General features: G+C 44.8%; 1 protein-coding gene across 3 annotated transcripts in view; it reads left to right on the top strand.

Moving 5' to 3' along the window:
• Positions 1-24801, top strand: part of STYXL1 (serine/threonine/tyrosine interacting like 1) — a 56093-nt gene that overhangs the window by 8971 nt on the left and 22321 nt on the right. For 2 of the 3 annotated variants that reach the window (XM_074328412.1, XM_074328413.1), the window contains exons 2-5: positions 1851-1954; positions 11896-11957; positions 16467-16623; positions 21330-21470. In XM_074328412.1, coding sequence (XP_074184513.1) covers positions 1852-1954; positions 11896-11957; positions 16467-16623; positions 21330-21470 — 463 coding nt within the window. In that variant the 5' untranslated portion in view covers position 1851. Of the gene's footprint in view, positions 1-1850; positions 1955-11895; positions 11958-16466; positions 16624-21329; positions 21476-24801 lie in introns of all 3 variants that reach the window. The other variant, XM_019717673.2, reaches the window with a different exon arrangement.

A 24801-nucleotide genomic window follows, 5' to 3' on the forward strand; every position in this document is an offset into this window, starting at 1 on the left:
TGGGTGGGGGCAGGGTTGCTGCTAAACATCCTCCGATGTGGACACACGTCAGCCCACAAAACAGAGAATGAATTATCTGGCTCCCAGGGTCAGTGCTGTTGAGGCTGAGAAGCCCTGCCCTGGGGTGAGAGTGTGCTATGCCCAAAGGCATTCTTGTGTGAAGAGAGAGAGCCTTCTGCAAAGAAGACAGCAGAACAGTCCAAGAGGTAGGAGGAAAGCTTGGAGAGAGGGAGAGAGAGAGAAATCCCGGAAGTGGAGAGTGCTGGGGAGGAGGAAATCTCAACTGGGTTAAATGCAGCTAAGAAACTCCATTGTTTGAGCACAGAGAGAAGTGACTAATGGATTAGGCAAGAGGGATATTGTTGATGACATGACAAGAGCAGTTTCTGGGGTGTGATGGGGTTAGAAGTTCCAGGGAGGAAGTTGTACCAGTAGCCAACACATGGTGTTTATCTCCTCCCTGCTCAGAATGCCTTACGTGTAATTTCATTAATCCACATACAACAGGTAGGTACTATTATGCTTATTTACAGAAGTGGCAATACTAATATTACCCCCATTTTACAGAGGTGGAAACTGAGGCACAGAGAGACTAATTACTCCCCATAGAGCAGCCCATAGTAAGCGGCATAGCTGGGATTCGGACCTAGAGATTTTGGAGGTGAGGAAGTGGATGCAGTGAGTCAACACCACCCTTTTTTTTGAGAAGTCTTGCTGTAAAAGAGAACAGAGACAGGTACAGAGAAGATTTGCATGCCAATCAGAATGATCCATGTGGAGGCTGACATTGATGGAGGGGAGGCTGAGAACTGAAGTCCTGGAGGAAGTGGGCAGGATCCAGGGCCAATGTCAAGGGGTTGGCCTTTCCTGGGAGGATCGTACAGCTCACTCTGAAGTGGGCTCTGTTTTGAGCAAGATTACCTGGCCTTAACCTCTCTCCTGCCTGCCCCCTGCTGGGCTCCAGAGGCCTGCTGGGTAGCTCCCATAGCCTCCACCCTGCTGAAAGGAGGCCTCCCTGCAGGAAGCTGCTGCACAGGCCCTGCCCTTCCCCCTCTGTCCTCCGGGGAGCAGAGACCATTGTGCTCAGGAACCAGTATCTCAAGCGGAGCCCTGCAGTCAGGAGCCAGAGCCCAGGCTGGCCAGGTGGTTCTGTCAGTACACATCGGGGGTTCTCCACCCAACACTGACCTTCATGAGCCTTACAAGCCTCCCCAGGATCTTTACTGGTCCCTCTCTCCCTGCTCTTGCCACACCAGGCTCCTCTGAAGGCTCAGGTACTGATGTTCTTGCCTTCTTCATGCTCTCTCCCTCCTCCACCTGGGTATGATTGCCTAGCCTCCTACCTCAGCTTAGCAGCCAGATCTCAGACAGCCCTTCTCTGATCCCCCCCATCGAGGTGAGACCCCCCCCACCCACGCCCGTAAGCTGTTCCTCTACACAGGACACTGACTGTTTTATAGTGCTTTTCCTCTTGTAATGTATTTTTTGTCCAATGTCTACATTCCATACTAGACTGTAACCTTCATGAAGATACGTCTAGCTTATCACCCTATTTCTAGTGCCTGGCATGTAGTAGGTGCTCAGTATTATATGCTAAAAGAACAAATGAGTTGGTGACTATTTTACAGCCTACTTCGTATTTATATGGCTCAGACATGTTGTGTTCAATATTTTATTCTCCTCTACACACATTTCACTACAAAATTTCGAAGCTTTCCTGATCACTTCCGTGATTACTTTCATCTTTGTTTGAAGGTGTGTTAAGAGTTTAAATCAGTATCTTACTTTGTGACTATTCATTTAAAATAGAAAGAGGTACTAAGCTTTATATTATTGCTTTTTCCCAATAGGATGGCTCGTTTGGTTTTATGTGAACCAATAGAGCTTTACAACATCTTGAATCAGGTCACAAAACTATCCAGATTGACTGAACCCAACTATCTCTGTTTATTGGGTAAGTACTTTTAAAAAATATTTTGTGGATAGCATCCTTCAAACATTATTTTTGATGACTCAACAAACTTTTGGGGATGGGGGAATAAATGACTTTAGAAATCTATTAGACTCATTAGGCATAGCTTAAAATGCTGCTTTCGTCACATGACTTGGAAATCATTCCAGATAAAATCTAGAAATTCCTGCAAGACTCGTGTTCTGAGTCCTCTTGTTTTAGTGAAATATTTCAAACATCTAACAAATATATAATAATTCTGATAAACACCCATGTACTCGCAACTCAACTTTAACATAATAAATTCAATGTTACACATACAGATGTACCCCTATTTTGTACCCCATCCTGATCCCCTTTCTGTCGCTCCCTAAAAAGAGTTGCTTCCATATTTTTACATCTTTACTGCACATGCAGCCATCCCAAAATAATGTGTGGTCTAAACATTTATTCCAATAGTACCGTAATGTACAATTATTATGCAACTTGCTTTTTTTCCCTCAAAATTTTGAGATTCCCTCCACCCCATGTCTAAATGTGAAGATCTAATTTATTTATTTTAACTGTTAGTTGGGATATGTATCCATTCCTAGTGGATTGCAGTGTGTTGCTTGCATTGTATGACTCTTAAGGATAGCGCTGCAGTGAACAGCTTTGTACATCCCTCCTTATTCATGTGTAAGTTTCTTCGGGATATTTACTTAGAAATGGAATTGCAGAGTTGCAAATTCAGCTTCATTACATTATTATCAAACTGCCCTCCAAAAAGATTGTATCAATTTATACTTCCATCATCAGTGTAAGAAACATACACACCAATATCTGGTTTTGTCAGTTTTTAACATTTTTGCAAACTGATTGGTGTGAATTGGTATTATGCTGTTTCTCCCAATATAAAAAATGGTGATAAAGTACACATAACATAAAATTGACCATCTTAACCATTTTTAAAAAATTTTTATTGGGGAATAGTGTGTTTCTCCAGGGCCCATCAGCTCCAAGTCGTTGTCGTTCAATCTAGTTGTGGAGGGCGCAGCTCACTGGCCCATGTGGGAATCGAACCAGCAACCCTGTTGTTCAGAGCTCATGCTCTAACCAACTGAGCCATCCAGCTGCCCCTCATCTTAACCATTGTTAAATCTACCATTCAGTGTTATTAAATACGTTCATAATGTCGGGCAACACTGCACCACCGTCCATCTCCATAACTCTTTTCTTGTAAACTGTAAAACTGAAACTCGGTACCCATTAAACAACTCCCCATTCCCCACCCCTAACCCCCTGGCAACCGCCATTCTATTTTCTGTCTCTATAGTTTTGACTATTTTAAGTACCTTATATAAGTGGAATCATCCAGTATTTGTCTTTTTGTGATGGGCTTACTTCACTTAGCATCATAATGTCCTCAAGGTCCATCAGTGTTGTAACATAGTGCAGAATTTCCTGCCTTTTTAAGGCTCAATAATATTCTATTATATACCACATTTTGCTTATCCACTTATTGCTAGATAGACGTTTGTGTTGCTTCCACATTTTAGCTTTTGTGAATAATGCTGCTATGAACATGGGTGTACAAATATCTCTTTGAGACCCTGCTTTTATTTCTTTTGCGTATATACCCAGAAGTGGAATTGTTGGATCATATGGTAGTTCTATTTTTAAATTTTTTAAGGAACTGCCATATTGTTTTCCATAGCAGCTGCACCATTTTACATTCTCACCAACAGTGCACAAGCATTCCAATTTCTCCATACCCTTGACACACTTGTTATTTTCTGGTGTTTTTTGTGTGTGAACCCTTCTGATGAGTGGGATGTGGAATCTCACTGTAATTTTGATTTGCATTTCTCTAATGATTAGTGATGTCAAGCTCTTGCCATGTACTTATTGTCCATTTACTTATATTCTTTGGAGAATTGTCTGTTAAGTCTTTTGCCCATTTTTGAATCAGGTATTTTTTTAATTGAGTTTTAGGAGTTCTCTGTATATTCTGGATATTATCAGATTTAATTTTCATGAAGTCCATTTTGTCTATTTTTTCTTTTGTTGTCTGTACTTTTGGTGTCATATCCAAAAAATCATTGCCAAATCCAATGTTGTGAAACTTTTGCCTTATGTTTTCTTCTAAGAGTTTCGTACTTTTAGGTCTCCGATTCATTTTGAGTTAATTTATGTATGTGGTGTTAGATAAGGGTCCGACTTCATTCTTTTGCATGTGGATATCTAGTTTTCCCAGACCATTTGTTGAAAAGACTGTCCTATTCAAGGTCCCTTGAGATTCCATATGAATTTAGGATGGGTTTTCTATTTCTGCAAAAAACGTCATTGGGATTTTGATGGGATTGCATTGAATCTGTGTATTGCTTTGCATAGTATTAATATCTTAACAATATTAAGTCTTCCAGTTCATGAACATGGAATATTTTTCCATTTATTTGTTTGTTTTTTAATTTCTTTCAGCAACATTTTGTAGTTTTCAATGTACAAGTATTTTACCTCTTGGTTAAGTTAATTTTTTTTTTAATTAAAATAAATTTTCAATTACAGTTGACATTCAATTTTATATTAGTTTCAGGTGTACAGCATAGTGATTAGACATTTAGATAACTTATGAAGCCATTCCTCCCGATAAGTCTCGCACCCACCTGACACTATATATACCATGTTTCCCCGAAAATATAATATAATATAATACTGGTTCCTATATTAATTTTTGCTCCAAAAGACGCATTACAGCTGGTTGTCCGGCTAGGTCTTATTTTCGGGGAAACACTGTAGTTATTACAATATCATTAACTATATTCCCTAAGCTATACTTTTCATCCCTGTGACTATTTTGTAACTGCCAGTTTGTACTTCTTAATCCCTTCACCTTTTTCACTCAGCCCCACCCCCGCAATCCCACTCCCATCTGGCAACCACAGGTTTGTAGCTAGAGTTTCTGTTTTGTTTGTTTGTTTATTTTCCTTTTAGATTCCACGTATAAGTGAAATCATATGGTTTTGTCTTTCTCTGACTTATTTCACTTACCTTAATACCCTTGGGTCCATCCATGTTGTCACAAATGGTACGATTTCATTCTTTGTTGTGGCTGAGTAATATTTCATTGTATATATGTACCACATCTTCTTTATCCATTCCTGTTTTGATTGGAACATTTAATCCATTTATATTTAAAGTAATTATTGATAGGTATGTAGTTACTGCCATTTTATTAATTGTTTTCTGATTGTTTTTGTAGTTCTCTGTTCTTATTCTCTTGCTCTCGTCTCTTGTATGTTGATTTTCTGTAGTGTTGTGTTTGGATTCCTTTCTCTGTATTTTCTTGTATATTCCTTGCAGATTTTTGGTTTGTGGTTACCATGTGCTTCACATATACCACGCTATGTTTATAGCAGTCCATTTTGTTGATGGTTGCTTAAATTTGAACACATTCTAAAATCACTACCATTTTTACTCACCACCTCCACATTTATGTCTTTGTCATTATTTTTTTTTTTTACTTATTTTGTGTGTATCCCTTAATTTACTGTTGCAATTACATATGATCTTCCTACTTTTGCCTTTTAACCTTTGTACTAGCTTTAGTATTGGTTGATCCACTGCTTTTATGATGTTTGTCTTTGTCAGTAAAAATTCTTTTCTTTGTGATATTTTCAATATTTCTTCTTCTTTTTAAAGAAGTCCTTTTAACATTTTTTGTAATACTGGTTTGGTGGTGATGAACTCTTTCATCTTTTTCTTGTCTGGGAAGCTCTTTATCTCCCCTTCGATTCTAAATGATAGCCTTGCTGGGTTGAGTAATCTTGGTGGTAAGTCCTTGCTTTTCATTACTTTGAATATTTCTTGCCAGTCCCTTCTAGCCGGCAAAATTTCTGTTGATAAATCAGCTGATAGTCTTATGGTAGCTCCCTTGTAGGTAACTAACTGCTTTTCTCTTGGTACTTTTAAGATTTTCTCTTTGTCTTTAACCTTTGGCATTTTATTTATGATGTATCTTGGTGTGGGCCTCTTTGGGTTCATCTTGTTTGGGATTCTCTGCCTTCCTGGACTTGTATGTCTAGTTCCTTCACTGGGTTAGGGAAGTTTTCTGTCATTATTTCTTCAAATAGGTTTTCAATCCCTTGCTCTCTCTCTTCTCCTGGTATTCCTATGATGTGAACTTTATTAGACTTGATGTTATCTTTGCGGTCCCTTGAACTATCATTATTTTTTATGATTCTTTTTGCTGTTTCGATTGGGTGTTTTCTCCTACCTTGTCTTCCAAATCACTCATTCAGTCATCTGCTTCATCTAATCTACTATTGATTTCATCTAATGTAGTCCTCATTTCTGTTATCATATTTTTTATTTCTAACTGGTTCTTTTTTTATGTTTCTTATCTCTTTGTTGAAATTCTTACTAAGATCATCTATATTTCCTCTAAGTTCTTTGAGTAGCTTTGTAACCATAACCAGTGTTTTGAACTTTGCATCTGGTAGATTGCTTGCATCCATTTTGTTTAGTTCTTTTTCTGGAGTGTTGTCCTGTTTTTCATTTGAGACGTATTTTTTAATCTCCTAATTTTGGCAGTCTCCCTGTGTTTGTTTCTGTGTATTAGGTAGATCTGTTAAATCTCCCAGTCTTGGCAGAGTGGCCTTATATAGTAGATATCCTGTGGGGCCCAGTGGCACAGTCTTCCTGTTCACCTGAGCTGGGTGCTCTGGGGGTGTCCCTTGTGTGGGTTGTGTGTGCTCTCGTGCTGTAGTTGAGCCTTGATTTCTGTTGCCACATCAATGGGTGGGATTGACCCTCAGGCTGACTGACTGTGAGGACTGGCCATGACTACAGTGAACAAACTGTTATGCAGGGGCTGACCCCACAGAGCAGGATTTGCTTTACCAGGGCTTGGTGCCTTCTGAATCCACTCTTTGGGTATGTCATTTGTGGTGCTAGTTGGGTGCTGCTCTGGTGTGGTCTGAAGCTGGCCACCAGGTATTTTAATTCTGGGGCCTCTTGGGAGGGGCTCTGGTACAGGCCAACGTCAGCTGCTGCCTATGTGTGGCCCAGGACCACCTGGTAGGAGCTACAAAATGATCTGCAGTTGGTAGCTGCCTGTGCTGGGCTTGGAGGCACCTAGGAGTGGTTATGCTGTGAACCAAGGCTGGCTGCCACTAGTGCCAGGCTTGGGGCTGCTTAGTAAGAGGTATAAGGGACGCTGAAGCCAGCCACTGCTTGTTTGGGGTTTGTGAACCTTTGAGAGATTTTAGAAAAGTCTGCAGTGTGGGCCTAGGCTAGCTACTTGTGTGGATTAGCCTCTGAAAGAGGTTTGGGCTGGGTGTGTGAATTGGGTGGGGTGGGGTCTTAGGGAATCAGCAGAGTGAGGAGAAAGCTGTGTTAGCCAGGTTGATGGAGACTCAGTTTGGTGACCACTTGCACCTGTAGGCTGTGGGATGGGAGGACTTGACAAAGGAACAATGGTGCCTGCCAGCATTTCTGCCTGCGCCTGCTTAGGGCAAGTGTGAGAGAGTGAGTCTGTGCTCAGGCCATGTAAGAGGATGCCTGAGTCTTCTGCAGCCCTCACCTGGACTGAGTCCTTGCTGACTTTCACAGCTGTTGTGGGGACTCCTCTTCCTCAACTTGGGGCTCTGGGCTGGGGAGGCCAGTGTGCGGCTCAGACCCCTGGCTCCTCAGGGGGGCACCTCCACAACTGGATATTCCTCCTGATTCTTAACCGCCACACAAGGATGTGGGTGTGGGACCTGCCTGTTCTGTGTCTCTGCCCCTCCTACCAGTCTCGTCTACCAGTCTCATCGTGGCTTCTTCTTTATATCCTTCGTTGAAAGAATTATGTTCAGCTTGGTTTTTCATGCAGGTATTTTGCTTTTATTCTCTTCTACTTTGCTGTCACCTTTTGGTACTGCTTTTTTAAATCTGCTTTCTACCTTTTTTTTTTTTTTTAATTTTATTGGGGAATATTGGGGAACAGTGTGTTTCTCCAGGGCCCATCAGCTCCAAGTCATTGTCCATCAGTCTAGTTTGGAGGGCGCAGCTCACTGGCCCATGTGGGAATCGAACCAGCAACTCTGTTGTTCAGAGATCACGCTCCAACCAACTGAGCCATCCGGTCCCCGCCATCTTTTTCTTTTTTTTTTTTTTTTTTTTGTTACAGGTTCTTCATCATTCACAGGAATGAGCTTAGCTTCTATCTTCCTATAGCTTTTCTTATTTTCTACAGGATTTTTCTGAATAATTGTCTGTATGCACAGCCATCTCTTTAGTCTTTGTTGTTGATTTACAACTTGTGGTAGACACTTGGGTCATTGAGGCATTACTCAGTGTCGTGTGGGGTGGCCTGTGGGGTCTCTGGTCCTGCTCCCCACATAAGAACGCAGGATGTGGCTAGGCCAAAAAGGAACACCCATGGAGCCATAGGTAGGGGAGTCATACCACTATATTCTCACTGGAGGCTGTGTTGGAGACACAGGAAACAGGAGGCAAACTATCCACAACCTGCCGTCTGCTTCTCTGCCAACCAACCAACCTCGCTAACTGCAATCCGCTCTTGCTAGCTCAACCCCCATCTTCTTGCTAGCCCCCATTTTTTGCTAGTGTAGCCACAGCAGTTATATTAGTGGCCAATGGCTCACTGCTTACAGCTGACGGCCAACTAGCCACAGCTGATGGCCATCCAATCACAGTTGATGGCCATTTACTACCTGAGCCAGCACCTTTCCATGTGAGGCCGAGAGCCTGGACACTGTACTCCTGGCTCTGTCCCCACACTCAGGCATTTTCTCTTTTGAAACATTATCTTTTTTTCTCCACTTTTACAGACTATTATTGATTTTTTTATATTGATATTGTATCTAGCAACTTTGGTGTGCTCTCTTACTAACTCTAATTGTTTGTGAATCTCTTGGACCATCATATTGTCTGTTTATAATGACAGTTTTATTTCTTCCTTTTCAATTCTTATACACTTATTTTTTTTCCTCACTACATTGTTGTGCCCTCTGCCCTGCAGTGCAGTGTTAAAGAGGAGCAGTGATTGTGAACATTTTGTCTTCTCAGTTTACTGATCAGTGTGATGTTTTCTGTAGATATTTAGTAAGATGCCCAGCAGGTTAAGGAAGTTGCCTTATATTCCTAACTCACTAAGAATGTTTTTCATGCTATGAATTGAAAATTTTCTACATCTATTGAAGTGAAAGTACATTTTTTCTCCTTTAATATCTTAATGTGATTTTTCAAGCATTACATGGTTCCTACTAGATCATAATATATTTTTTGTGCACACTACTAGATTTGGCTTACTATTCATTTCAGATTTTTGCAACTACATTAATGAGTGAAATTAGCTTACAGTGTACTGTGCTTAGTTTCACTTGTTTTTAAGCCATACAGACCATATGCTGACTTCCTTTGTTCAAGATTATTTTACTAAGATTCACTCAGTATGTAAATGTACTGTAGTTAGTGCATTTTTGTTGCTAATGGTGTCAAAGATAAACAATGCCAGACATTAGTTAAAGTTGTAAGGACAGATTTCAATCAGTAATATACTGATTGCAATGGAGAAAAGAGTGAACTGAGTCCAAGTTGTACAGAGGTGACTGGGTGTTTTCAAGGGAGAGTGTCAGCATAGGGAGGGGGGCAAGCAAGGGCTTAGTAGAGTCAGGGAAGTGAAAAATTACAAAAAGGGGAGGGGGACTGGCCCATGTGAAGCCCACTTGGGTTTGCTAACTGGTGCTTATCAACATTAGGCTCCTACCCTCCCCAGAGGCTGGGAGACAGGGGCCCCATACCATCCGGTATTGGTTGGGTAGAACAAACAATACATTCTTGTGACAACCTTGAGTTTTCTCAACAGGCACTTTAAGAGGGGCTGAGGTCATCCTAGGGATGTGACCTTGAGCTGTTTCTAAAGATGTCTTATACTAAAGATATCATCACGTAAAGATATCTTCAGATGTCTCAAGTTTTTTTCTCCCCTGTTGATTTTAGGAGTTCTTTATAAATTCTGGATAGGTCTTCTGTTAGTGATTTGTGCTGCAGATATTTTCTCTCTGTGGCTTACCCTTTTACTTTCTTAATGTTGTATTTTGATGAAAAGAGATAGACGTTCTTAATTTAAAGGATTCGATTTATCAATATTTTCTCTTGTGGTTAGTGCTCTCTTATGTCTTTAAAAAACAGACTTTATTTTTTTGGAGCAGTTTTAGGGTCACAGCAAAACTGAGCAGAAGGTACAGAGAGTTCCCATATACTCCCTGGCCCCACATGCACAACCTCCCCAACTATCCACATCCGGTATCGGTGTGGTATGTTTGTTATAACTGATGAACTTACTTTGAACCTTCATTATCACCAAAAGTTCATAGTTTACAGTAGGGTTCACTCTTGGTCTTGTACATTCTGTGGGTTTGGACAAATGTATAATGACATGTATCCATCATTATAGGATCATGCAAAGTGGTTTCACTGCCCTAAAAATCCTTTGTGCTCTCCCTCTTCATCCCTCTTTCCCCACTAACTCCTGGCAACCACTGATCTTTTTACTATCTCAACAGTTTTGCCTTTTCAGGAATGTCATACAGTTGGAATCATACAGCGATAGCCTTTTCAGATTGGCTTCTTTCACTTATATATATTCATTTAACTTTCCTCTGTCTTTTCATGGCTTGGCAGCTCTTTTCTTTTTCGTATGGCCTAATATTCCATTGTCTGGATGTACCACAGTTTATTTAGCCATTAACCTACTTAAAGATATCTTGGTTGCATCCAAGGTTTGGCAATTATGAATAAAGCTGCTATAAACATCTGTGTTTAGGTTTTTGTGTGGTTATAAGTTTTCAACTCATTTGGGAAAATAACAAGGAGCATATTGCTAATAAGAGAATGTTTAGTTTTGTTAGAAACTGCCAAACTGAAGGGGCGGCCAGATGGCTCGGTTGGTTAGAGTGGGAGCTCTCAACAGAAGGTTGCCGGTTCAATTCCCACACTGGATGGTGGGCTGCGCCCCCTGCAACTAAGATTGAAAACGGCAACTGGACTTGGAGCTGAGCTGCGCCCTCCACAACTAGACTGAAAGACAATGTCTTGACTTGGAGCTGATGGGCCCTGGAGAAACACAGTGGTCCCCAACATTCCCCAATAAAAATCTTTAAAAAAAGAAAAGAAAAAAGCAACTGCCAAACCGTCTGCCAAATTGGCCAGGCTGTTTTGCGTTTCCACCACCAATGAATGAGAGTTCCTGTGGCTTCACAGCCTCTGTGTTTTGAATTTCCAACATTCTAATAGGTGTGTAGTGGTATCTCGTTGTTTTAATTTCCCATTCCCAGATGACATAGGATGTTGAACATCTTTTCATATGCTTATTTGCTATCTTTATCTTCTTTGGTAAGGTGTCTGTTCCTATATTTTGTCCATTTTTTAACTGGGTTGTTTGTTTTTTTATTGTTGAATTTTAGGAACTCTGTATGTTTTGGATAACAGTGTTTTTTAGTATTTATGAATAAGGCTCAATTTCTATTCTATGTTCTTCCCAACTTTAAGGACCATTGAAAACACAACTTCTGTCCTTGCGGTGGCATTAGAACCTCAGCTCCTAGGTTCTAGAATCTGAATTTGGATCTAAAATTCCATGGGGGCATTTAGTATGAGCTCTCTCTGGCTTTGATTTCTCCCTTCCTTGCTCTTTGGCCTCATATAAAACTCCTCCTAAATCAAAGACACAAAATCTCACTATTCCTTAAGGGGGTGTGTGGGTGTGGGTGTGATGGGGCAGGGGGCATGGTGTGGGCAGCTCTGAGTAGTGGAATTACACCTTGAGTTTTAAACCGATGGTAACTATCACCTATCTGCCAAACAAGTAGATGATGATGTTGTAAGTTCTCTAAGTAGTTTGGTCATACACTCTTTTGCAAATACAGTTATTTATTATAAATCCTTTTCCTTTTCAGATGTGCGTTCCAAAAAGGAGTATGATGAAAGCCATGTGATTACAGCCCTTCGAGTGAAGAAGGTACACTGGCAGGGTCAGAACCTGGGGCCGCTGGCTACCTTACAGCAGTGGGGGGAGAATGGGAGGTTTCATCCTAGATCCAGGAGATGGCATCTACTTGGACACTTAGCAGCAGAAGCAGGAACCCTCCCCCCCGTGCATCCACCACGAGGGCCTCCCACACTTCTCACACATTCCCTAAGGTGCCCCACCCTGCAGCATGGTCAGCTGCTTCATGAAGCAAATCTTGATTTAACTCATTGACATTCCAGGCACTGTTCCAGACCCTGGGGACAGAAGAGAATGCAAGATGCCCTTAATTCATTGTCACTCTTCTCACAGAGCTTCTGTTCTACTTAGGGAACAGACAGTAAACCATAGAGATGGTTACTATAACCCAAAGATGGCAGGCCCCTCTCTCGCTTTCCATCCCTTCCCTTTTCATCTTCCTTTTTCTCCATTCCAACTTTTTAAAAAGACAGCCTCGCAGCAGTCACCATGCCCCGACTCCTGCAGGGAGGCCCTTTTCTCCACCCCCACAGGGTAGCTTCTCTCTCAAGTCATTGCCAAGCCTGGCAGCCTTCACTCAGGACCCATCGCTGAGCTCTGTAGTCCTGACCACATTATCCGCCCTTGACTTCCGGGTTATCTCTTGCTTCTCTGGTTTCTTCTCTGTCTCTGGTTTAGCTTCACTTTGTCCTTCTTCTAAAGAAAACCACTGCTCTATCCTTGGTCTCCTTTATACCTGTCAGTATACTTCTGTCGACGAAAAACATCCATCCTAAGAGAAAGCTTGTAAGAGTTTATTTGAGCCAAACTGAAGACAGTTGCCAGGAAGCACAATCTCAACAGATTGAGAAAATGCTCCACGAAATGGTGGTTTGCAGCTTATTTTATACATAGGAGCAAAGGAGGAGGGTTACATGAAATCCACTGGTGGTAGATTAAGGGGTGGGAGAAAGCAAAGCGGGGAAAATCTCTGGGGTTGGATAAAAGTACATTGGAGAGACAGGGACTTCTTTCACACAGGTGGGTGCAGCACAGTTAATAGTTCCCATAGGGATGGTAACCAAGGGACAATAATAATAATGAGGGACTCTGTGCTTTCCTGCTCTGGTCCAGAAAAAGGGATTACTGACATTCCAAGGGTACCATCTTAGGTGCAATAAGGCAATAGACAGGCCCACTTAAGGTGAAGACTGACTTTATGAAGGAAGCTTCAGGCTAAAGATGTGACTTCCCGCCATGGCCCACCTTAGTTATGAATTTTGTGTGTGTGTATGTTCACGCCATCTTATGTGGTTATTTTCAGTCTCTTGACCTAGTCAGGTGTAACCTGTGTCCCCTTTTCTGTTCTCACTTTCTTGCTCAGAGGTTTCACCTAAGCTTCCAGCTTTCACTATCCACATGCAGTTAGCTATCTTGTCGATTTTACTTCTAAAATTTTGTCTCACAAAACTCCCACTGCCACCCAGAACTGGGCAGGGAGTGTGGGCCCTGGCTCAAGTGTATTTACAGGACAAGCTTCCCCCAACCCAACCCATCATTATCTGGCGTTTTTTCCCCTCTGGATTTTCAATTCTGCCTCCTCCTCTAGCTCTTAATCCCCATTTCAGACCTTTCTCTGCTTTTACAGACTATTCAGAGCCCCTTGATGAGACATGGCCCTAAGTTTCCAACTCAGCTCTCAAATCTGCATGTTCCTTTGGCTCTGGCAGCACCCTCAACTCTGGAAAAGAGACATTCTCTCTGCCTCAGCCCCTCAGAACCCCTCAGCTAGACTGACACCTCTCCCCTCCCCTCCCCAACGCCTTTGCCAGAAGATTGCAGGGAACCCCCAGCAGGACACAGAGCCCCTCAACTTCAAGGTCTTGCAGGTGTGATTCCACCCCCCCCTCCAACCTCCCCGCTGGCAAGCTTCCCCTCTCCTCTTACACCTCAATAGCCTTCCCCTGCTGTGTGTCCTTGGTTCTAAGATGCATGTACTTTCCTTCATATTTTAACATTTCTGAAATTGAAATATATCTGACAATTGATTTGTTCTTTTAATGTGGCAGTGTCTTTTTCTCCAAAAGCGCATGTGGTAGACATCTGTTGTTTTCTGCCTGGCAACCCCCCCACCCCCTTTTTAGGGGAACTACTCCTTTCCCTGTTCAAACTGTGGGAGTCTAGTGGTGAGCCCTAAAATAGTATCCAGATCCTGGCCACAGTGTTAGGCCATATTTGGGCTAGGAGAAGAAACCTTATCTTGTCTTGCTTTGTACTTTGTACCTGCTGGCTTGTATTTGCCTTAGGCCTGGAGAAGCCGCCTGGAATGTAGAAACCATCTTATCCTAAAAATCATTTTGTCTTGCTTTGTTCTTTGGCTCCTAGGGGCCTGGGTGGTATTTGATCAGTAGGCCTGGGTGGGACTGGGGGTCCAGACAGCGGCCTGGGGCCCAGGATGTGGAACCAGAGGGCTCGGTCACACCCCAAAACACTTTGTTGTGGGAGACGATACAATGAAACCCCCTGAAGCATTGAAGGGGGAACAGCTTCGTTTCTCCCTCCTATAAAACTCCACACCCCTTTTTGCTCGGGCAGGTTATGGTCTTTTCTAACCTGACCTCCCGCAGTTCAAAGATGCCAAATAAATCCTAATAGACCAATTTTGGTCTCCCGCGACTCATTCCTCCGGTGTGCCTAACACACAGTAATTAGACATGGGTCTAGAATGGACACTGAGCAAATCAGAACTGGAATTAGAGAAGGCGGCTCTTTCTATTCTGGTGGTGGAATTTGGAGGATGGGAGTCTGAACAGCGCCCGTGGCCATTGGGCCTCAGGAGGAAGTTGTCTGAGAGGGTGAAGTGAGGGTGCAGGGGTAGAGCAGTGCCTGAGAGAGAGGGCTGGACTTGGGAGCCCTGGTTCAGGTTTTCCTGGGGACCAGTTGCTCCCCACCTTGCCTGAGATATTGTTATATGCCCATAAATCCCTCCTTTAATGTACACTCTTGATTGTAACTGTTGGTAAATCGGTGGTGCATCCTACAACCAGTGGTCCCTTCAGATCTAGGAAACATGGTACGTGTGGTTCCCTGTGAGCACAGCGGAGTGTGTGCTCTGCTCATCATGGTCTCCCTGACGCTCTGCCTGGTCCCTGGCATCCAGGACGTGCTCAGGACCTGTTTGTTGACTCAAATGAATGACTGGAAGCTGTTCCTTCTGCCTGGAACATTCCCTCAGCGTTTGTCCACCTGGCAAATTTCCACTTGCCCTTGCAGTCTTAGCTCAGATGTCTCCTAACTCATGTGCCTTTCTGAGTCCTCCACACCGACGCAGGCATTCCCTCCCCCTTTTATAAAATCTCTGCATTCCAGTCCCTAGCGCAGTGCAAGGTAGGTCCTGAACGAACGTTTATTGAATGAATGTATAGATGTACAGCCACATCTCTCGCTGCTCTCCCGCCTGTTCCAGCCTCTGTGGGCTGCTCCCACCTTTTCCCTTTGCTCATGCTCTTCTTCACACCCACAACCCCACTTTCCTCATCATCACTGTCTAAATCCCGCTGCCCCTCGAGCGCGAGCGGTCTCCTAGTTCACTTAGACACATCAGATTTCTCCCCTTTGAGTCCCAGGGAACCTCCCTGGTCTACACCTTCAGAGCCTGACCTCACGGCCTCTGGTAGATGTGCACTTGTCCTGTCGCCCCCATAGTTTTTCTGTCAGTGCCTCTACGTCAGCAAGACAGGTCATAAGGGACAGAGTCAGGCTCAGATTCCCCTGAGTGGTGAGGGCTTTCAGGAAGCATTGAGAACAAAGAAGGACTAAACTCTCAGCTGCTGCCCAGCCCGGCCTCCCCCAGCTCTAGAATACCTTGTGGGATCCCGGGCAGGTCTGGCTCTGCAAGAGCTCATTCCCTCCTTGGCAGAAGGCACCCATTGTTCCTGCCCTGTGGTCCGCCATCATGGTGCCTTAGCCACTTCCTCACTACTCGGCAGGACCTCATGGACCTGTTTGCCCGTTCCTTCATTTAGCCGTATTTAGGGCCTACCATGTGCTAGGCGGTGTTGTAGAAGCTCAGGATACACCTTACAAAAGGGCAAATGTTCCCGCTCTCACAGAACTTACATTTGAGTTTACAGTCGGCCTCACTGTATCTGCTTGCTTACGACTTCTGCTTATTGCCCTCTGATGGGGGATTTTGGCTTTGGCCCCTGTGGGCAACCACTTCCCGCCTCACCCCACTCCCCAGAGAGAGAGACGATGTGTTAGTTCAGTTGGCAGGTCAGTAGACCAACTGTTCTTTGGCCAGGCACTTATCCCTGGTCCAGTCAGCTGTGGTCATCTTTTCACAGCCCAGGATGTGGGTGTGGAAAAGCCTTATAATTGAGCAGACTTTCTGTCAGGTCTCAGTGCTTCTGTGCCCCTGAATAAAGTCAGGAAAGCGGGCACAGTCCCACCTCTGGCTCCAACCAGTGCTGCTGAATAGGGCATATTTGTTCAGCTGAACCCACCCTCCAACAGGCCTCTCTTGTGGTTTCTTTTCTTTAGAAGGCAGATACATATCTTATCCCAGAGTCTGTGGATCTGGAGTGTGTAGAGTACTGTGTGGTGTATGACAACACCACCAGCCACCTGGAGGCAACCCTGAAAGATGATGATGATGACGATGACGATGATGATGGCAAGTCTGCCGATAGCAGAGAAGGTGGGTTTTTACACTGGCTGCAAGAATAAGAATAAGAATGAACAGCTATTGAACACTTTTGCCACATGCCAGGAACCATGCCAAGTGCTCTACCTGGGTCGACTCGTGCAGTCTGCACAACATCCCTCTGAAGACCTGGGAAGGCGCTGAGAGTTTTCCTCTCTTGCAAGATGACAAGTGAGCCTGCCACAGTTTCATGGATGCTGGCCGAAGACAGGCAGCCCCGGGTCAGGGACAAAGAACTTTATCACTCACAGCAGTCGAAGTAGCCAGAATGTCATCATTTTCCTGCGCTGGTGCCCCCAACCCCAGTGACATGAAGAGGGCCAAGTACAACTCTCCACATAGTACATTGTATTATAGGAAAAAACTCTGAGCTTAGGGGACCTGAATTTTTAATAATGGTCAGAAAGCCTGCCCATCCTTGGTTGGTTTTACAAATATCTTTGAAAAGCTAGTGCCTTTGTTCAAAGGACATATAGAAATGCGAGACATCATGGAGAATTGTTTCCTAATACGTAACATCCCCAATTTATACACAGGAAAATTGGGGCCCAGAAAGGCAAAGTAACTTGCCCAAGGTTCCACTCCTAGTGAATTAGTTACCTGTTGCCACACAGCAGATTACCCCCAAACTCAGTAGCTTAAATAACAAATATTACTTATCTCATAGTTTCTGTGGGTCCAGAATTCCAGAACAGCTCAGCTGGAAGGGTCTGATATTGTCTGTCCTGAGATTGTAGTCAAGATGTCAGCCGGAGCTGCTGTCATCTGAAAGTCTGACTCGGCCAGGACGATCTGTATCAAAGATGACTCACTCACATGGTGAGTGCCAGGAGGCCTCAGTTTCACACTGGCCGTGGCAGGACATCTCAGTTCCTTGCCACAAGGACCTCTTCGTAGGACTGCTTACATGGCCTCACAGCATGGCAGCTGGTTTCCCCCAGAGCCCGTGATCTAAGAAAGAGGGAGAGAAATGGAAAGCCACACACCTTTTATGACCTAGTCTCGGGGCTGATACAATTACTTCTGTCACATTCTAGTCATGAAAAGGAAGTCACTGAGTATAGTCTACCCTCAAGGGGAGGGGAATTGGACTCAACCTTTTAAAGGGAGGCATTTGAAAGAATTTTTAGACTTTTGAAAAATCACCATGCCTAGTAAGTGGTGGGGCCAGTATTCAAACCCAGGCAGTTTGGCTCTGTCCAATCTTTTAAGGCCTGGGTGGTGATGTTGAAGATCAAGGCACAGTCAGTCCAGCCCCAAGCTGGAGCATTAAACTGTGGTCGGTTCTAATGTGCTTCACTGAGGCTCCACAGCGTTCTCCATTCAGCTCCTGCTTTGGGCTTCCCACCCCTGGCCGTTGGCATGGGGGCTCTGCTGTGTGTGGTTCAGTCACTGATATGTGTGATGATTCCATGGGCTGGAACATTCACAGCAACGGTCACTGGGTGGCACTAGGCGTCCACCTTGAATCAAACCAGTCTTCCCAGGAGGTTCTTAGCCAGGAAATCATCCCTCTTCCCCAAGCTCATTCTGCTGGGCTCTGGTCTGCAATCCTAGGATTGTGGGCTGCACCCTGAAACTCTAGGAACCCCCTCTGCATTCTATAAATGACCTCACTGTGCTATGGAGCCCCATTCTCACTGGGTAGGAAAGCACAATCACAACACAACAAAAATCAAAAGCACACACATGCACACACCTTGCCCACTCAAGGCGACTTTCCCCCTTTGAAGTGGCATTTTTCAGGTAAATGCAGAGTCTTTTGTAAAAGACCATTTCAAGGGTTCTCTCACCACCCCTTCTCCTTTCCACTGGTAAGCTCCCACCTCCATGATCCCCAAGGAGATCTGGGCGTGGGGTGAGCCTTCATCACATCCTAGAAGCAGGTGTCAGTCTCTGTGTAGTTCTTTCCTTCTGGCCTCTGGTTGAGGTGCAATCAGCCTGTGTGGCCTTTGGCCATATACCTTTGTCCTTGCTGTGCCTGTGGCCAAAATGTCCATGTCTAGTGTAAGTCAGGAGAGGCCCCCTCCACCCTGGCAGTGTGTGGCGATGGCTCCTGGGGCACTCAGCCCTGTGCCCTCCTACGTAGGCTGCCCTGGCCTTCCACACATGCTCCTGGTCCCCAGGCCTGCTCTTGCTTCCCTTGTTTCCAGCATTAGGTTAACCACTCCCCACCTCTGCTTTGGGGGTCTCAGGATCCTAGTGGGAAATGGGGCGCAAGCTGTTTGTAGTCCCCTCCCCCACCCCCAGCCAGTATGCTTCTACCCCCTCAGCTATGTGTCTTCTTAGGAATCCAGGAAGTATCTTGCCTTGTCTTGACCTCTGGGACCCTCTCTCCAAGCTGCTTTTTGCATGCAGAGGGAAGCCCCCTTCTTGTATTTCCCTGCTGTGAAGTCACCCTTCCTTGCAACACATGGGTTATAGACCACCACGCTGGGATAATGTGTAGGTGGAGTTCCCTGGGCCAGGACATTCACACCAACTGTGAAGGGAAGCTTTGAGACTGTTGGAATTCCTTTTCTCCTTCTTCAAGGAAGCCTGACTTTCAAAATAATTGTTTGGCTAAGGACCTCAAACAATTTAACTTAAATCTCAGGCTGAGAGGTGGTCACCCCCATCCCCAGATCAAAGTGTGAGAAACCTCATGTCAACTGAGAACTCAGGATTAACGGGAATAGAAATGAACGAATTTAATGTTTTAAAAATATTAACCCCATTGCATCCTTGGCTGGATAACTTAGGCCCTGGGGTGGTCTCCTGGTTGAATCTCTAATTGTCCCCTGGTAACTGGCGTTCTCCCCACTCTGACCCCATGGCCCCTGCTCATGAATAAACATCCAGTAGGTCTGTAACATTGAAGGGGGAACAGCCGTCTGGTTTAAAGGCTGTAGCTCCCCTCTCACTCCCTGGGGCCTGTGACCTGCGCAGTCATTCTCAGTCTCTTGCTTAAGAGGGAAATGGGGCTGTGAGACCCTGGGAGACTCAGCTCTCTGGCTTCCAAGCCAGGCCCTCAAGGGTGGTTTTTGGCTTCTGTCTCGCCAGCTACAGGTTCTCTCCTGGCCTGGCTGTCGTCTATAGGCTCTTGCTCCAAATACTGTTTCTCCAGACGGGTTTAAGGCCACTTACATCCTTAGCAGCCCCTGCTGGAATTGGCCTTCTATCCTTAGACAAAGGTTCAATGTAGGTGTCCGAGTTCATGCCCTTCCCGGCTCCTTTTAACCTGCTCTCCAGAGTCTGCTACACAGCATTTCTCTTTAGGAGTCAGATCCTGCTCTCAGGATATCTTGGCATTGCCTTCGTTATGTAGATTTCCTATCATATATCTAATTTACATACAGTCTAATATAATAGTAATTCTACAGCTCAATGAAGGCGTTTTAGAATAAACTGTTGTCAGAACCATGAGCTATCACTTCAGACCCACTAGGATGGCCATAATAAAAAAGACAGATAATAACAAGTGTTGATGAGGATGTAGAGACATTGGAACACTCATACGCCGCTGATCGGAATGTAAAATGGTGCAGTCACTGTGGAAAACAGTTTGGCGTTTTCCTCAGAAGTTAAATGTAGAGTTATTGTATGTTCCTGCAATTTCACTCCTAGGTATGTACCCAAGATAAATGAAAGCGCACACACAAGATCTTGCACATGAGCGTTCACAGCAACATTATTTACAACAGCCCCAAATGGAAACAACACAAATGTCCATCAACAGATGAATGGATAAACAAAAGGTGGGGTATATCCACACAATAGAATGTTATTCAGCCATAAAAAGGAACAGGGTACTGATACATGCTGCAACATAGATGAACTTTGAAAACATGCTAAGTGAAAGAAGTCAGACATAGATGCCACATAATGTATGATTCCATGTACATGAAAGGTTCAGAATAGGTAACTTCATAGAGAGAAATGAGAGTAGTGATTGCCAAGAGCTGGGCGTTTATGGGGGAAATGAGAGTGAAACCCTCTAACTGGCACAGGATTTCTTTTTGGGGTGATGGAAATGTTCTGGAATTGATTGTGGTGATGGTTACACAACACTGACTTACTACACAGGAGGGGGGGCAGTGTGAGGGGAGGACGGTGGGCTCGGTTTAGACATGTTCACTTCAGATATCTGTGACTATACTAAAAACCATTGAATGGTACACTCTAAATAGGTGAATTGTATGGTATACAACATGTGGCACACAACACACACACACACAGAATATATATATATATATATATATATATATATATATATATATATATATATATGCATTATATACAGAGGGTGCCAGAAAAATGTATACACATTTTAAGAAAGGAAAAGTGTATTGACATTGTAGTACTCAATATATACCGACAACAAGAGACGAATACAAGTCACGTCTGACGTCTGCAATTACAAGAGGTGCTCACAGTGGTTACCATCAGCGTCCAGACACTTTTGATTACGGTGAACTACTGCTTGGGCAACGCTGACCTGTGTCCACTTGTACACATTTTGTTGGCACCCTGGTATGTATTCACAGAAAAACAGAGATTAACTTTCTTGGTGGTAAGTGGCTTTTTACATTTTAATTGTAACACTCATCTTTATTTATATTTGCTCCAGCTTCCTAGATAATTGCTTTTCAGAATAAAGCAGCCATCTACTGAAGCTTTAGACAAATGGGGACACTCATTTCTTTGGTCTCCATTCTTAGAACTGGTGGCCGGAGCTGCCATTGAGTGTGGCAGAGCCATGACCCACCTCACCCGCCACCCTATCCGTATCCTGAAAGGGGGTTATGAGCGCTTCTCAGCCATATACCACTTCTTTCGGACGCAGAAAATTATCTGGATGCCTCAGGTAAGAGAGCGTGCTGAGCACAGGTGGGCTTGGATGGGAGCACGACCTTCCTCTGAGGACCCCGAGGCGGGTGGGGGTGGGGCGTGGCGGGGGAGGCAGAGTGGGAAGACGAAGAGGAGGAGATGGACATCATGGAAAAGATGGAAGAAATTTTGAAGACAGGGCTTGGGAAATGAACTCAGGGTATCCAGGAGGTTCCTGCCAAGACGGTGAATGTAGAATTGTCAGATGTGGGCAGAAGCCGGCATGGTGTTTAAGAGATGGGGTCCTTTCAGAAGGCAGGGTCCCAGGGGAGTTCTGGATGGTGGGCTGTACATAGTCAAAAGGCCGGGAGAGGTGTCATGATTCAAGGATCCCTGGCCATTCTTAGCTGTTTAGGTCCAGAGGATACAGAAAGGGTGAGAAAGCAGTCCCTGCCTCTGAGAAGTTCTTGTCTAGTGGGGAGACAGAGGTGTGGCCAAGGGCGCAGCAGGTGTATGGAGCCCAGGAGAGAGACCTCCTCTGGGAGCCAAACCTGAGGGAGGAGGAGCTTGTGAGGAAGAGGGGTGAGGGCGTAGAAAGCAAGCTTTGGGTGGCAGTGACAGGCAGGCAGGGACTGGTCCCTGGGGGGCACTGTGGGCGGCAGGTTTATTGAAGAATCTGACTGCAATGGGATGTAAACATGCAGGGCCTTCATGTTTTCCAACAGTTGCCTTTAGCTGTGCCTTCATCCTTGCCCTTACCCAAGCCTTGGGCAGATTTCATAGTTTCTGGCCACTTTTAGTGATGAAAACTTTAACCTAGTCATATTATAAAACAATGGGGTGGGGGAATGTGCGTATTAACTGGATATTTGATGATAGTAAGGAATTATTATTATATTCTTTAGGTTGTGATGAATTATTATGGCTATGTTTTAAAAAATATGAGTCCATATCTTTTAGAGATACATAATGAAATATTTATGGGTAAAATAATATGATATCTGGAATTTCCTTCAAAATAATCCAGCGTGGGTTGGGCAGTCAGTATAGACGAAACAAAATTGGCCTTTAGTTGATAATGTTTGCAGAGGGGTGATAGGTCCTGTGGTTTATTACACTATTCTATCTACTTCTGTGTATTTTTGAAATATTTTTTTAAAAGGGCGTAAGAACAATCAGTCCAGTCCAGTCTAGGCTAGATTAACATTCTGGTCTCAAACCAAATCTCATCTCTTTCCGTCCCTGGGGCTGGGCAGCCTGGGGTTTGCCGGGGCTGGGAGTGGGGAGGGTGTGGGTTAGCTCCCAGGACACCCCTCTCTTCCCCCTTCAGGGCCGGGCCCCCTGTGGTGCTGAGGGCCCAGAGTGGGGCCTGGCTTGTGTGCTTGGCTGCTGTCAGAGGTGGGGAAGTCCTTCCTGCTTGGGCCTGATTCTCTTCCCTTCCCTTGGGAGCCCGTGACCCCACCCATCCATGCATCCATACTCCACCTGAATCCTGGAACGAGCCCCGAGGGAGTGTGGTGATGGGCAAAGAGGCCCAGGCAGACCTCACTGCAGCCCCTCCTTGCCTTGCTGACTTGGCAGCTCACATCAGCCTGTGTGAAAAGGTGAGGACTCATGTCTGAGGTCTTAACCGTTCCCAAATCCGGGGTCCTTGTGTCAAGCTCATCAAAGGACCACCTCCTCTCCTTCCACTGAGGTAACCACACTACGATTTTCAGCTCAAGGAGCGGATGGTCTCCCCATCCTGCAGGCACTCCTCCTCCTTCCTAGAAGAGCACCCCTTACTGGATTTGCAGTGTTTGAGGGAGTATTTCTCTTCAAACATCACATTGCTGATAACTCATTGCTCCCACCTTTTAAAGCTTCATTAAGGTAGAATTGTCATAGGAATAACTATACATATTTAAAATGCACAATTTGGTCCATTCGATATGTGTATACATGTGTGACTTGCCTCACCCCCAGTCTTATGTAGATTGGGAAGACGGGTGGGGTGGTGGCTGGTGGTAGCTAGCAGGGCTTGGGTGGGTGAGTTCTACCCTAGTTGTGTGTGGCCCTCTCTAGAATGTAGGTGCCTACTCTTTGCCTCTTCCTGCCTTGTTACTAATTTAGGAGTGAGAGTTAAAGCCCCCTCCCTTCCTGTAAAGCAGGGGTGTTCTTACTGTTCCCCAAGGAACTCCTTCTATGAGTGGAGATGGTGTCATAGATTCTGGGCTCTGAGACTGCTCCTCTGCCTTAGACAGAGTGATTTATCATTTCCTGTTCCATATGTGGCATCCCTAAAATAAGATTTCATCTTGAGCAAAACGGTTCTGTGGCTAAAAGAAGCGTGAAAGCCACACTAGAGAGAGATGATGGTGAGTCACGGAATGGTTTGCAGTTGAGGGGTGGCATGGTCAGCTTTCCCTTAGAAAGATCAACTCTAGTTGCAGTACAGAGAGCAGATTAATGGGGACAGGGAGGATTTGGGGAGACCTAGTAGGAGGTAGGGATGGAGAGGAGACAACAGATTTAAGAAATGCTTAGGCAGTGGCATGGATTAGTGTGGGTTGGTACAGGAAAGGGAGGAATCTAGAATAATGCCCTGGTCTAGGTGTGGGTGACCGGTGGCCTGTGATGTGGCCCACTGAGGTGGCGGACACAGGAGGAGGAGGCAGTGTGAGAGGAAGGCAATGGGCTCAGTTTAGACACGTTCATTTCAGATACCTGTTTCTTTTACATTTGTCGATGTGGCTGTCACCATTGTGTCATCTAGAATGAACATGGGCTTGCCCTTGCCAGCAAAGCATGTTTTCATCCATACACACCCTTCCCCCTGCGGCCCGTACAATCACAGGAAAGGAGGCTGATTTGAAGGCAGCAGGAGGAGAGTTGAGAGATTTGTGATGGGTGTTTAGTGAGGATGGAACTTGGAGGGTTTCATTCGGCTCCAGCAGGCTGAGCATCCTGCCGAGGCCATCCTGCGCTCTGAGGCTTTGGGTCACATCTGCACGTAGGGGGCTGCCTGCAGGGAAAAGGATCAGAAGTCTCTTTCGCAGACTTGAGGATTGGCTCAGCCTGGTGTCTGTTCTTTGATGGATGGAGGCTTTTGAGGCTGCCAGCTTGGGAGGAAAGTGAATTGACGTGTGTTCCCTGGGAGGGGAGATGTGCTGTGGTCACAGTGCTGTGAAGGACGCAGGGGACAGCAGAGTAGCGTGAGGTACTTAGGATGTTATTTCTGAGTCAGACTTGGAGCCAGAGGAGTTTTTAGAACTGGGTTCGACCTTTGAAATTACATAGGTCAGCATTTCCCATGGAATACTGATGGAAAAAAATATCACCTAAACAGAGAGATCGTATTAGAAACATCAGTTTATACTGATG

This window comes from Rhinolophus sinicus, linkage group LG03, assembly GCF_036562045.2.
Source record: "Rhinolophus sinicus isolate RSC01 linkage group LG03, ASM3656204v1, whole genome shotgun sequence".
Taxonomy (NCBI): domain Eukaryota; kingdom Metazoa; phylum Chordata; class Mammalia; order Chiroptera; family Rhinolophidae; genus Rhinolophus; species Rhinolophus sinicus.